General features: G+C 35.5%; 2 protein-coding genes across 10 annotated transcripts; one reads left to right on the top strand and one right to left on the bottom strand.

The window, feature by feature from the left end:
- Positions 1–533: 533 nt before the first annotated feature.
- On the bottom strand, positions 534–6,436 carry NEDD1 (Transducin/WD40 repeat-like superfamily protein). 2 transcript variants are annotated; one of them, XM_013003160.2, is made up of 10 exons: positions 6,042–6,436; positions 5,780–5,889; positions 4,980–5,246; positions 4,769–4,873; positions 4,481–4,546; positions 4,139–4,360; positions 3,215–3,736; positions 1,345–1,941; positions 978–1,157; positions 534–894 (listed from the first exon to the last, which is right to left on the bottom strand). In XM_013003160.2, exons 1-10 carry the CDS (start codon positions 6,196–6,198, stop codon positions 787–789), a joined length of 2,334 nt encoding a protein of 777 aa, XP_012858614.2. In that variant the 5' UTR covers positions 6,199–6,436; the 3' UTR covers positions 534–786. The 2 variants fall into 2 exon arrangements, with proteins under 2 accessions (XP_012858614.2, XP_088675613.1); XM_088819487.1 differs by having other exon boundaries at positions 4,980–5,220; positions 6,042–6,411.
- A 1,740-nt stretch (positions 6,437–8,176) lies between these two features.
- Positions 8,177–13,238, top strand: DAR2 (DA1-related protein 2). 8 transcript variants are annotated; one of them, XM_013003243.2, is made up of 12 exons: positions 8,177–9,079; positions 9,583–9,749; positions 10,514–10,601; positions 10,717–10,831; positions 10,958–11,078; positions 11,246–11,329; positions 11,422–11,541; positions 11,642–11,854; positions 11,945–12,007; positions 12,119–12,234; positions 12,335–12,393; positions 12,531–13,238. In XM_013003243.2, exons 1-12 carry the CDS (start codon positions 9,034–9,036, stop codon positions 12,923–12,925), a joined length of 1,587 nt encoding a protein of 528 aa, XP_012858697.2. In that variant the 5' UTR covers positions 8,177–9,033; the 3' UTR covers positions 12,926–13,238. The 8 variants fall into 8 exon arrangements, with proteins under 8 accessions (XP_012858697.2, XP_012858699.2, XP_088675605.1 ...); XM_013003245.2 differs by having other exon boundaries at positions 8,213–9,079; positions 9,607–9,749; XM_088819479.1 differs by having other exon boundaries at positions 8,240–9,079; positions 9,580–9,749.
- Positions 13,239–13,388: the final 150 nt, after the last annotated feature.

Here is a 13,388-nt window from a genome sequence, read left to right as displayed (position 1 = left end):
GCGCGCTGGCATCGTGCGAGGAAGAAACTTGATAAAATTATTATTTATTTTTTAGGGGTAAGATAAAATTAAATATTTACAACTTTTTATTTTAGTTTTTTATATCATTATATATATATATATATATATATATATATATATATATATATATAATATATATATGTACATATATATACAAAATTTAGTTTTGGTCTTTCATAGTCAATAGAAAAATATAAATAAATAATGTTTTTTATTTTACAATAAAACATAAAGAATATATCTGATATTTTTAATTTTATGTACCATATAATATTACTAAAATATCTATTTAATTGTGCTGTGATGGGATTATATAATTGACAGTACTGAAAAACGATTTACCAATTCGAGTCAACCTGTTTATTTTAACAAACTATTTGTAATTATTACTAGTCAAAGAGTTTATTTCGTGTACTAAATTGTCTGACATTTCAAAGTTGCATTCTCTGAATTCCAAAATTATCATAATAATTCAAATAATAAATTCAGTCAAAATATATAATCAATCAATCTATAAAAACAAGAAATTATATATATATATATATATATATATATATATATATATATATATATACTGTCCCTCAACCACACACATCAATCAATCTAAATTTTAAATAAAACCAACAAAAACTAACTAAAATCTGCTGTAGCAATCAATACCAATAAAGATCACATTAAATTCCTTCATTTCTACAGATAGTCGAACAAACGAACGACTACATCAAGCACCAGTTTAAAAAGACGAATACTAACCGAAAACTACACTCAAAGCATCTGGCGGAGCTGCTGCGTTTCCTTTCGAAGTGATTGAAGTTCCTTCATAATCTCAGACTGGTTTTCCAATATCAACCCCATTGCGTTGGACGTTTCCATCTGCAGATTAGTTCCAAATATATTAGCAAAAAATCATGGCTAGAAAAAACCAAAAAAAAAACCACGTGCAGCGAGAGCTATACCTCCTGCATATGGAACTGTCTTAGTATTTCTATGTGAAGATTACGCATGTCGTCGTGAATAGATTTCTGAAATGACGAGAGAGTTTCTTCGAGTGTACGCTGAAAAAGCTGGAGCGTGAACGAATTTCCTTGCTGTGAGTCAGGCTGCGAGGGAGCTTTCTGTAATTGTGCCGTTCCACCCTATCACAAGAAATAGAATATTGTAAGGGAAATAAGACTCGGTTTTTAATATTGATTCATTATCTACAACAATCTCATGTATATATATAACATGTCCGTATGTATGTATGTAAGCATGTATGTAGTCATCAGAGATGACTGAATTAAAATCTAAAACAGAGAATGCAACATTTTGATTGTTTCATACATTTGCAGTTGTGGGAACACCAGTTCCTACGGCAGATGACATTTCGGACCTTGACAACAAGCTATTGAGAAGCTCTTCCCTCGTTTCTGCTCCTGTTTTCTTAGATTTTGGCGACCCCGCTGCAAAAGATGATGCATCACCAAATGATGACGTGGCGCCTATTCGCTCGGCATAACTGGAAAATCTTCTAGGGAGAGACAGTGATGGGCCAAGATTATCAAGGTTAGCCTGTGCTGCGATGATTTTCGTACTTAAAGGAGAGGAAACTGCTTCTGAAGATGCTAATAAAGTTTCGTGATTGTTGGTTTCTCTGCTGCTGCGCAAATTGGCCAGGGTCAAGCCTGATGTTAAACTGCTTGTACTCTGATTTGCGGTGACACTGTCTTGTAATCCAGACAGCATCAATGCTGACGTGGAACTGGTGGATGTTAATGTTGCGGAACGAGAAGGCATGTTGATGGAGTGGCGATGGAGATTGAATTTGTCTGCCAGTCTCTCACCACCCCAAGCTTCGGGTGGGGTAACGGAAGTAGAATCATCAGTGCGTGTCGATGCAGGGCTAGTTGTCAATTGCGAGAAGGTAGAACTGATGTCATCCTGCACGAGCTCGTGTTACAAATATCCATCAAAGTGCAATGGTGACAAAATGCAATTGATTATACTATGCAAGGACTAGCCTAAGTAAAAGGCAACAAAACCAAACAAATTTAATATTAATAACAGGAACTCCTAACAAAAGAATAGTTCTAGACGACTGAGGTCTGTTGAGGTATTAGCTTGCACCAAAAGGCGAAATCTCTCGCCCCCAGGGCCCCCATCCCTTGGCCCGACAAGGATTGATGGAGGAATGTAAATCATGGTAACTCAACGGCCCGTTAAGGTAGCGGACCCGGACCTGGTGCCCACAAGGAACCAACCCTTATTGGAGTTGAAATTCCCACACTGCGGCTGCCAGGATTCGATCATAGGACCTTGCACCAACTTACCACCTCCGGAACCAGTTGAGCTACACCGCAGGGGTAGATGTCAATTGTGTGATGAAGGTTTATGTGCTTATTCAAAATACTATCTTTCACTAGTAGTCCCTTGATTCGACAGTTACTAGCAAGACGCTCTTCAAAAGGTTTTACAGAAAAGTTAAAGCTATAAATTTATTAGTGAAAAATTCTATAATCATATGCGCTTTGTAAAGTCAAATAACTCATATAAGCTTGGAACATCATGCAACTCAGAACAGATATGATCCCATTTACAGTTACCTGTAAAACAATGTTAACTAAACTGCCCCCATTAAAGGCACTTATATGCTTACACTAGAGATGAACACAATGTTATTACAACATGCGCACAGTTAGGGGGTGTTGACTCATGCATCAGTCATATACTCAGCATATACAGGAATGGTTGCCACAATAAGACGATTATTTACAACCAAGATAAGATTATGATACTCTACACGGCACACATCTTGATTGAACTATTTTACCATTACATTTTAGAAATATCCATATTTTAGAAGTGACGACCTACCAAGGGGCATTCTCCACATCATAATACGACCCACCATTTCCTGGAAATCCATTTTCATATCATGTCTTCTACACACTTATTATATCAAAGTTTTCATGGCATTCCATTTTTCATTTTAGTTTTTCAATTTACTTGTCACTGAAGTGTGAAAGTCCAATAAATACCCGTTACCAGGAACTGCTCTTAGTAAAGCATAGGATTATAAATTCCGAACCTAAAGATTACTGCTGATTAGCTCATATCTACGTTTCCATTTTGGAGTATAAAGTAAGACGCGAAACAACTTATTAATCATAAAAATACTAAATTGATAATAATATGGAGGATAGGTAAGATGTACCTGCTTGGCTGACAAAGTAGATTTCCAGTCAAAAACCGGATGGTTATCATTGGCCCCTTCCTCTGAAAGACCAAACCTCCTAGAAGTGGATAAGAAAGATGGTTTTCTACCCAGATCTTTCTTTGGATCATCCCACAACTTATCAAGAGATGGTGTAATTGGTTGAACTTCCACAAGGGGAGAAAAGACCTCCATATCATCCTTGAAGTTATAACTTCGAGGTGCATGCAATCTTGCCAGAGGTCCTCCAGTTAATAAGCTGCTCCGAAGAGGTGTTTCCTCTGAAGCAGGTGCAGATCCTGCAGGAAAAGAAAATAAATCTCCAGAGGTACCAAAACGGCTAGGATTTCGAGATCCGGAAACTGCTGAGGGCATCGAAAGGCTTGACGTCCTAGAAGGAAGTGGATCAGGCATAAGAACGGAATCCCCTGCATCACCGGCCAAAAGAACAGTTTCGTCCGTGCAGTTATTTTCATTAACCATTACAGGTTTTGACCTCTGCCAGCATAAATTTGTGACGGCCTGATAAAGAAAAAACCATGTTTCATGAATACAAAAATGATTCCGGATCTTTTGATGCAGAAATAAGCATGGGCTGGACACATAGATTGAAAATAGTATTCTTTACATAACATTTGGATAAACTCATTTTCTTTTACGGGTAAGCTCATTTTGAATTTTTGATAAGTGACAAGTTTCATAGTCGTCTTCTGCCCATCACCAGCTATTAACTAACTTGGAGCAAGATAATAAATTGGGCTTTCTTGATGGGGGTTGACAAAGAAATCAAACAAAATGATAAGATTGTGGTTAAAATAATACTGCAAATGCCTTTTGCAGAAATCCTCAAGATATGCCATCACTTATACAACAAAATCTCCAAAAACGGGAAAGATTCAATAATATCTAGAATGTGAAGATCACCTCAGAATTCCCATATGCACGGAGAACAGTGATTGGTTGCGGTTTCCCACGAATATCGTAGAATACAACCTGACCAGTGCTTGTACCAGCTGCCAAGGTTAATCCATCATCACTGAATGCCAGTGAAGAAAAAGGTGCCTCATAAGGAATACAAGAAGATGGCTTCTTGGACCCTGAGTCAAAAGTGTATAACTTCATATCTAGACCAACACTAGCAATAATCTGCCAAATCCATGAGAAAAACAAATAAAGATATTTACTCTATCATTTATGATTTGTAGTAAGCAGTTTCACTTCAGTGAGTCGAAAAACAAATTCAAGTCAGAATGATAAAGAAGAGACCTTGTCATTGGATGGTGAAAAACTAACAGCAGAGGTTGGTGCAGAATGCTGCTTCAGCCAAGAAGCCTGTCAAATGCAAAAGGAGTGTCTGTGATACACTACAAAGTAACAACCCAATCCATAGTAGAACGCATTCGGGGGAAATTGAAATACTGCACCGGTTAAAGTCAACAATGCAAGCAATTCAAAGTGCATATTCAAGGATTTATCTGCGGTATCCCTGAGCATCGGTTATATAACGTAATCGTGTATTCTCATTGATCTATAATCCACTATTGTAATGCTAACCTTTGGGCTGCGACCAGTTGTATCCCACAGGTGGATGGACCCATCATCACCAGCAGTAACCAAAAGGTGCCTGCTCATCCGAGAATAATCAAGTGCCCCCAGAACCTGGTCTTGTATTTTTCCAGAAGAAGAGTAAAAATCAGATCCATCAAATAAACACAGTTCTAAGTGGCTTTGCAGCAATACGGGTGCTTAGAATAATATAAGAAACCTGTCCATTAGGGTCCCTGAGTTCAGCAGCTTTGGTGCCTGAAGCAAGGTTGTGAAGTATAAGATCTCCTTTACGACTGACTGAAGCTATATGTTCATCTCTGCAGTTGTACATTACACCCGTTATCGTATCAGTATGACCCTTCAACCATTTGACACAACGCTTGTTCTGCAAATCCCATATCCGTACAACTTGACCAGTTCCACCAGAGCACAGGTATCGAGATCCTTTATTGCTGAAGCTGATAGTTGATATAGACTCTGAAGGCTTATATATTTAAAAAGAATAATGAGATGAAAAAATGGGAAGTACATGTTTCAGGTTAGATTCAGGTGTAACATTCATATTTCAGGTCAAACGCATGCAACGTTATAGTAACCATCAACTTATCATAACTATATCAGGATTCTCTCCGTATGCAGGAGATAAGTATTTATATGTTTTTTTCTTAACCTTTCAATTTCAGTCTAAACTCTACGGTAAGTGTCAGTCTCATTAATGTTAATTTTTCGAAGCGCTCTGGATCCTAACCAAATCCTGGTATTCAAACAGAATGGACATGTCAATAGCATTTGCTTCAATTGAACGAAATCTCTAAATTGGATTCCTTATCTCTATTACCAAAGGTAAAAATTACCTCGATCCACGAAATCATACAACTATACATCATGAACCTTAAAACAGCCAACAAAATAGCAAAATCCACGCCCTTTCATCCACTAGGAATTGCCTTAAAATTATAATTTAGGGAAGAAAAAAAATTCAATACATCAAAAGAAATCTTAATGTAGATAATTTACCTCGGCAATTTCTCCCCTAGCATTTTTGGCAGGCACCATCCACAAGCTTTGCCCATTTTTCCTCCATAATGATATTTTACTATCTTCTCCGGCAGTCGCCAGCACTAAATCTAACAAATTAAATAAGTACCAAAACCACAAATTAAAAAATGCATTGTACAGACGCATAATCAAAGATAATATAAACCTTTTTTTTTAATTGAACTGAAAATAGTAAAGAGAAAATTGATCTACGAAAAGACGCTGATAAATATGCACTAACTGTTATGATTCCACTTCACGGAATTCACACGTAATCCTGGAGATGGGGAGTAGGTCAGTACGCATGGGTTCTGAGGCTCCACCGAGATGTCGAACAGCTTCACGGTGTCCCCGCCGCTCGCTGCCAGCAGCAGCTTCGCCGATTCCGCCGAATTCATGATTCAGTGTCACAGTACAGTAAGAAATTGATGGGGGAAAAATGAGGGTTTTGAAATGTGGAGGTGGGTGGAAATACGATGTTTTCTGCTGGTTCTCTGTATGTATGTATGTATGTATCTGTGTAGAGAGAGATTGGAAGAAATTCAAAAAACAAAAATTGGATGAACTTTGAATTTGCAATTTTAAATAAATAAATAAATAAAAATTGAAGCAAAAACTCAATTCAAATTCAGTTCCAAAAAGCAACATAAAAAAAAATAAAAAAATTATGAAACTGCCACTCAGTTGTAATTACAAAACTGCCACTCAACAGATAATTACAGAACTGCCACTTAGTCCATTAACTTATTTTCCTTTTGATTAGTCTTAGGTAGGAGCCCATTAACTTGATGGTTACAACTTAAGATATATTGACTTGGTTAATTGGGCCCAACTTCTAGAAGTTAGAATATTACAAATTTGGGCCAAATACGATACAGAAATTTAGTTCGGTAAACATTTTTTGGAATTCCGACATTCGATACAGTATAAGCCATACGGTATTAATACTCGATATATCGTACCGTACCGAATATCAGTATTTTTCTTTTTTGTTTTAAATTCTTTAAGATTATAACAAATTATAAAATACTTTAAATGTATATTTTTCTCTATTATTTACAAATTAGCTTCTATCGATAATCGTTGTTTATTTTTAGGGCCGATTATTGAAATTTGAATGTCAAATTCAATAATCAATTGGTTTAAATATATATATATATATATATATATATATATATATATATATATATATATATATATATAAATCTAGTTGTTATTTGCTAAGTAAGACTCAAAATTTAGAAATATGCAATTATTTCAAATTTGGGGTCCCCTCATTATGCAACAAAGATGAATATGCCCCGGTGGTTCGATCTAACAACTAGATTTCTTTTCTTTCTTTTCATGTTGGATCAACAAATCACTTTTTGTAAAATTAAAGAACAATCTTAATTATTATATTATTTCGTTTTTTTTAATTTAATTTAATTTATTATTATTATAATGGAAGGAATACTTTTTATCGTGACAACCGTAAAAGTGGGGAGATACCAAAAATAAAAATAAAGAAAAGAGAAAGTCGTGTCGTAAAGCTGAATTAGCGCTTGTTTAAAGTGTCAAATCCTAGTCATTTTATGCCGTTTTTAGGCTAACCTCATTTGATTCCCATTCCCATCTTTCAACGGTTGGTTCTAGTTATATGCAATTATTTCAAATTAATTAATAAAATCAATTTAATAATAATTATCTTGGTTAGTACATGTGATTTATCACGTGCCATTGTACTCATTATGGTAGCAACTCTTTTAAGTGTGGTTTGTTGACAATAATTAATCAATCAAATAAAAGACTAATTTGTTGTTTCTATTGTAATATAACAAGTATAATCATATTGTACTCAAATAACCAGGTTAACCATTTATTTGTTGACTCGAACATTGAAATCAACCCGTATTTATAAAACGTTAATCGATATGTCTAATACCCATATTTTGACCGATTAAGGATTGAGATTTTTTTTCCGACTATTGAACCATGTCGAATCCGACCCGTGGTGAACTGTGATTATGTCTATCAATTCATCAAATATTTTGATTTAATTGTATGGCGTCCGAGCTTCTAACACAATTTTAAATTAAATTTGCAATCTCAATCGCTTTATTGCATAATTATCAGTAGTTTGACAAACATTTTTTTTCTCAAACGATAGGGTGTTTGGCTGAACTTATAAGGTCAGCCAAACGGGCACAAGATCATTATTAATAAATTTTCTTAGAAATAAGAATGTCAATTTTTATTATTTTTTTTTCCGTTATTTTAATTAATTCATCATTTTATTTTAATTTTGCAAAGGTCAAATATCTATCTTGTGGGCTTTCGTGCTAAAGTGCGCACTTTGTCCTCAATTTCTACGGTGGCCCCCCATTTTGCGTTTGATTTGTTTTCGATTGTCGTTTTGAACTTTTATTTAATATAAATAATTTGTTATTTCAAAACCCTAACACAAAATCGTATTATGATTTATGAACATCAATTTTTCCGGGCATAATTTGGATTCGAAACATCATCATCTCCAGCTGAATTCGACAGAGGAAGGAACAAAATCCAGTTGTATTTGGTTCCCAAAAATCAAATATCGGCGATAATAAATTCCGCCATTGTTTTTCTAGGGTTTCGAATTTCATCGGTTTATATTTCTCGAGGTCGACACACGCTTCCCCCTTTTTCTCTTTTCCCCCATCTCAAAAATTCCCCAGAACCCTAAGAATTTCAAAAGACAGACAGACAGACAGACAAGACATACAGATAGATACAGATATTCGTGCACTCGTAGGGAAAATCAGAATGCTTTTTTTTTTTTTTTTTAAATTTTTAATCTTTGGTGATAATTTTATCAATTCGTGATCGTGTTGTGTTGTTCACTCAAAAAAAATTCTCAATTTTAAGCCGTCCAACGAGCAGACTTGAGCTTTACCCTTTTATTCAGCCCCAATTCGCCATCTCTCTCAGCAAAGATTCTCTCCACCCTATTACAACTTTTCTTTGATTTCTTTCCCCCAAGCCAAAGAATCTCTCCACTCTCAGATATTCCCTCCCTTTTCTTTCTCTGAAAACTTAGCTTTATCAATGATGCCATTGTTCTCTTCCCCTCCTCCTCCTTCTTTCTCCTCTTCTTTTCTCTCTCCTATTCCATTCTCACAATCATCTCTCCTAGTCCTTTTCACCATTTCAGACCCTCCTTTTCGACTCCTCGATAACCCGGAAAACTTCCTTCTATACATACTACTGGCCCCATGTCTTCTTCAAATGTCAACCACCTTTCTCAGCCTTGTATTTATGGTATGTTTTTTTGTTTAACTCAAAACATGTATTGTTTCGCCATTTTTTAGTCGATGCTCTGTTATCATGATTTCGCTGTTGTTTATAGCTTATTGGGTATATATGGAAGTCTTTGTGGATTTTAATTCATCCCCTTTTTTGGATTTTCTTTCTGTTTGTGTAAAGATGATGTCCTTTTGCATTTTCGGTTGATGCCTCCGCCTCTAATGGATCCGTGTTTCACTTGTATAAGAAAATTGTTTTTTTTTTTTTTTTTTTTTTTTTCCAAATGTACGTTGTTGGTTCTCTTATAAATATGTGACAGTATTGAGTCTTTTCTCATGTCGATTTCCGGGATTGCTTCAAAACTTCAAGTGTATGGAGATTGATTTTTTTACTTTTCTTTTCTGTTTCTTTTGATGCTTCTAGAAATAGTGCTGAATTATATTAGTACATAGAAATATTGATTTTTTTTTTCGTATGAGATAAATGATACAAGAATATGATTGTGGGGTTTTAAGCAGGGCATGTTGTTTCTTCACACGCAGAGAGAAAATCGAGATTTATGAAATGGCTGAGTAAGATTTTCAAGAGTGGGGCCGGTAGTAGCAGGGGAGTTTCAACGGGCGAAGAGCAACCTCAGTTTATCGGAGACGAAAATATGGTTTGGCGTGCTCCGTTTAGATCTTTGGTATGGACTTTTAATCATTTTTCTTTTTTTTTGTTCCGTTTTCCTTAAAAAATGATAAGAAACACTTATCAACTATTCTTGGAATAAAGTACACTTTGCATGTGCATGCACATGTATGTGTTTCATGGAAATACGTTTCATTAGCTAAATTATGATGCATGAATGTGGCCACGATACGATAAGGATAAGCGGATAAGGTGGTGCGGGATTTCTTAGACATGACATTATTCCAACTCAACTTTCGAAATTTATGACAATATATTTTTATAATATATAAGTATTCATACAATTATATAGACATATGTATACATGTAAAGCTAAACAAGTCCATGTCCATGAATATGCCTGACTGAGGGAAAATTAATTTTTCAAGTAGTTTCGGGAAGTTTCGATTTCTGGTTATTCCTTTAATCAACATATAAAGAAAAGAAATATTCATATGTTCAATACATGTCTGAAATGCCTTTGATGATGCGTACGAGACATCAATGAATGTGGTAGAAGTATTATTTTTATTTAGTGATATGTCTACGACTTAGAGCTTGCACTAAGTGTGGAATGTTAAACTTCTGAAATTTTATGGTTTATATTCTTTAAAAAAATTCCGTCTACTTCATACAAACTAGAAGCTTATGCCTATGCCTCATTAGTTAAATAACTCCGCTTTTAGCATAAAAGATGCTACTGATAGTTTCTGGAGTACTCTGATTAAAAGAAAAGAAAAAAAGAGAAAAGGATTCCTAAATATCGAGACACCTATGCAGGATGACCGCCCTCGAGCCAGTAAAGAGAAAGATGAATTAGATCGTGCAATTGCTCTCTCTCTCACAGAAGACTTAAAGAGACCAAATGGTAATTTATTTTCCTCGTTTTAGTCCACGAGCTCAACTGTCTTTAATTACTATGATCGAGACTGAAAAATTTTGCCAAGAAAAAAAACAGAGACTGAAAATTTGATTTTCTGCAGGTTACAGGTGGCGAACAGAAACCGACGATGATCTAGCAAGGTCACTTCGCGATAGTTTCAACTCAGCACCATACCCTTCTTATGCCCCTAGAGAGTATTATCCTAGGGGTTATAGGTAATTTCATCTTCTGATTTGTTAAATGTTTATGTAAGGCCTTAACTTTTCATGTTTTTGCACATTACTTATTTTGCATATATGCCACTAATCGTGTATGCTTGTTATGCTTTGATTAATTTGCAGAACATGCGCGGGTTGTAAACGTGAAATCGGTTATGGGAATTATCTTGGATGCATGGGGAGTTTTTTCCATCCAGAATGCTTCCGTTGTCATGCATGTGGTTACCCTATCACTGAACACGAGGTATGTCCTTTAATATCTGTCGATTTTCTCTAAATTAAAAAAATCACTTAACTTCCGAAGAAAAAAAAAACAGATTTTTTATTTTTTATTTTTTTAATGTTATCTTATTAAAAGGTGGATGATAATTTTTCAGAATAAGTTCTTATCAATTTCATTTTTGATTCAAGTTCTCTTTGTCAGGAAGAGATACATATCACAAGTCTTGCTTCAAAGAGCTCACTCATCCGAAATGCGAAGTCTGTCATCAATTTGTAAGCAAAGATACAACAATTTACATTTGACGATAGCTAGGCAACTATATCAACATTAGTTTTAATTTTTTTCTTTTTATTTAAATTTGCAGATCCCGACTAATGGAGTTGGCTTGATCGAGTACAGATGCCACCCATTTTGGTCACAAAAATATTGCCCTTCCCACGAGCACGACTATACGTCTCGGTGCTGTAGTTGTGAGCGTTTGGAGGTATATATATATTGTCCGTAGATTCTTTTATACATATACAGAAATCTATAACCAAGGATAATTCCGGAAATCTAATATGTATTTTTTTCTCTCTTTAAAGTCGGTGAATACTAGATATTATTCACTGGGGGATGGGCGGAGTTTATGCTTAGAGTGTATGGAATCAGCTATTATGGATACAGGTGACTGTCAACCATTGTACCACGCCATTAGAGACTACTACGAAGGAATGAATATGAGAATCGATCAGCAAATACCCATGCTTCTCGTTGAAAGACAAGCCCTTAACGAGGCTATTGAAGGGGAAAAACACGTAATTATTACAATTTATAATAAATAATCATCTCTCGTTAATTCTATTTTTCCGTAGAAATTCTGCTTAAGGTAATTTTTTTTTTTGCAGGGTTTTCATCACATGCCTGAAACAAGAGGTTTGTGCCTTTCTGAAGAGCAGACTGTTACAAGTGTAAGATCTTCCGTATCGTTTTTATTGGCTGACAAAAAAAAAAAAAAAGAATCATAGCTTCGGTTTCCACTTTACTGAAGTGTTTCTTCTTCTATTGTGAAAAATATACAGATACTGAAGCGGCCAAGAATGGAGCGTCGTGGTTTAGTTGGCATCAGAACACAGCCACAGAAGCTAATTCGTAGGTGTGAGGTTACAGCCATTCTTGTATTATACGGCCTCCCAAGGTAAAAAAATAAATAAATCATAATAAACGATAAAAATAATATTTTTTTCAAAACGAAATGTGATGACGACTTGTGTATGTTGAATCAATTGCTGCTGCAGGTTACTGACTGGAGCGATACTTGCACACGAGTTGATGCACGGATGGTTACGTCTTAATGGTGATACGTACTTTATCTACAATTTATTTATTTAACCTTTTAAAAACTATTAAAATAATACATAGTAAAGATTATTTTATTTTTTAATTCAAAAAATAGAGGTCTAATATGTTAGTCTTTTTTTGTAAATATAACAGATTACCGAAATCTGAGGCCGGAAGTAGAGGAAGGTATCTGCCAGGTACTATCTCACATGTGGCTCGAATCGGAAGTAATGCCCACATCAAGAAACAACATACCATCTTCATCTACAGCTTCCACATCATCATCGTCTTCCACATGGTCGTACGGGCCGTCCACGTCATCATACAGGCCGCCATCCACACCAGCATCGTCCACATCATCATCGTCCAAAAAAGGCGGGAAATCGAGCGTAGAGAATAAGCTAGGGGAATTTTTCATGCATCAAATCGCTCACGATGCTTCCCCAGCTTACGGTGGAGGATATAGATCTGCTATGGCTGCAGTCAACAAGTATGGCTTACGACGTACATTGGATCATATACGTTACACCGGAACTTTCCCAGAGTAATCTCTATAGTGACACGTGTCGCGCCGTGGTTGGTGGGTTTTCAGCAAAGAATATATATTGATGCGAAGATCAAGAAAAGAACTTCACCCCTCTGTTTTTCTGGGGACACTACTTGGTATACATACATACAAAAATTTACTTTGTTTTGAATAACAAAGCTTATTGTTTACGAACTTGGTACGAAATTGGGGTTTTTTTTTCAGTTGTAATAAGAATAGTCATGAGTATGAACTCATTTGCGTACCGGATATGTAACAACTATAATAACACGTCTTTCGATTTTAAGGAAATTTTTGTTATATAACATCTAAAATTATCATATTCTTCTGCAGCCTAACCCTAGGCAGATTAGGCACAGGCCTAAGAAACCGATTTCTTTGAGAGGGTCATAAAAAGAAAAATATATAGCGAATTCTGCACAGACAAACCTGTTTAACCTAGGACACTGTTCTAAACAGCCACC

The sequence above is a fragment of the Erythranthe guttata genome, chromosome 6 (genome assembly GCF_056151865.1).
Source record: "Erythranthe guttata isolate IM_541 chromosome 6, IM_541, whole genome shotgun sequence".
NCBI lineage: Eukaryota > Viridiplantae > Streptophyta > Magnoliopsida > Lamiales > Phrymaceae > Erythranthe > Erythranthe guttata.
This window is presented reverse-complemented; position numbering and strand designations above follow the sequence as displayed.

Excerpts from the sequence above, each read along its gene's own strand:
- NEDD1 (XM_013003160.2), bottom strand. The coding sequence starts at position 6,198 with ATGAATTCGGCGGAATCGGCGAAGCTGCTGCTGGCAGCGAGCGGCGGG. Across the intron at positions 4,547-4,768 it reads CAACTGGTCGCAGCCCAAAG|GCTTCTTGGCTGAAGCAGCA; the intron begins GTTAGCATTACA and ends TGCATTTGACAG. Across the intron at positions 4,361-4,480 it reads TTTCACCATCCAATGACAAG|ATTATTGCTAGTGTTGGTCT; the intron begins GTCTCTTCTTTA and ends TGGATTTGGCAG.
- DAR2 (XM_088819479.1), top strand. The coding sequence starts at position 9,034 with ATGTCTTCTTCAAATGTCAACCACCTTTCTCAGCCTTGTATTTATG. Across the intron at positions 10,602-10,716 it reads AGACTTAAAGAGACCAAATG|GTTACAGGTGGCGAACAGAA; the intron begins GTAATTTATTTT and ends GATTTTCTGCAG. Across the intron at positions 12,394-12,530 it reads CGGATGGTTACGTCTTAATG|ATTACCGAAATCTGAGGCCG; the intron begins GTGATACGTACT and ends TAAATATAACAG.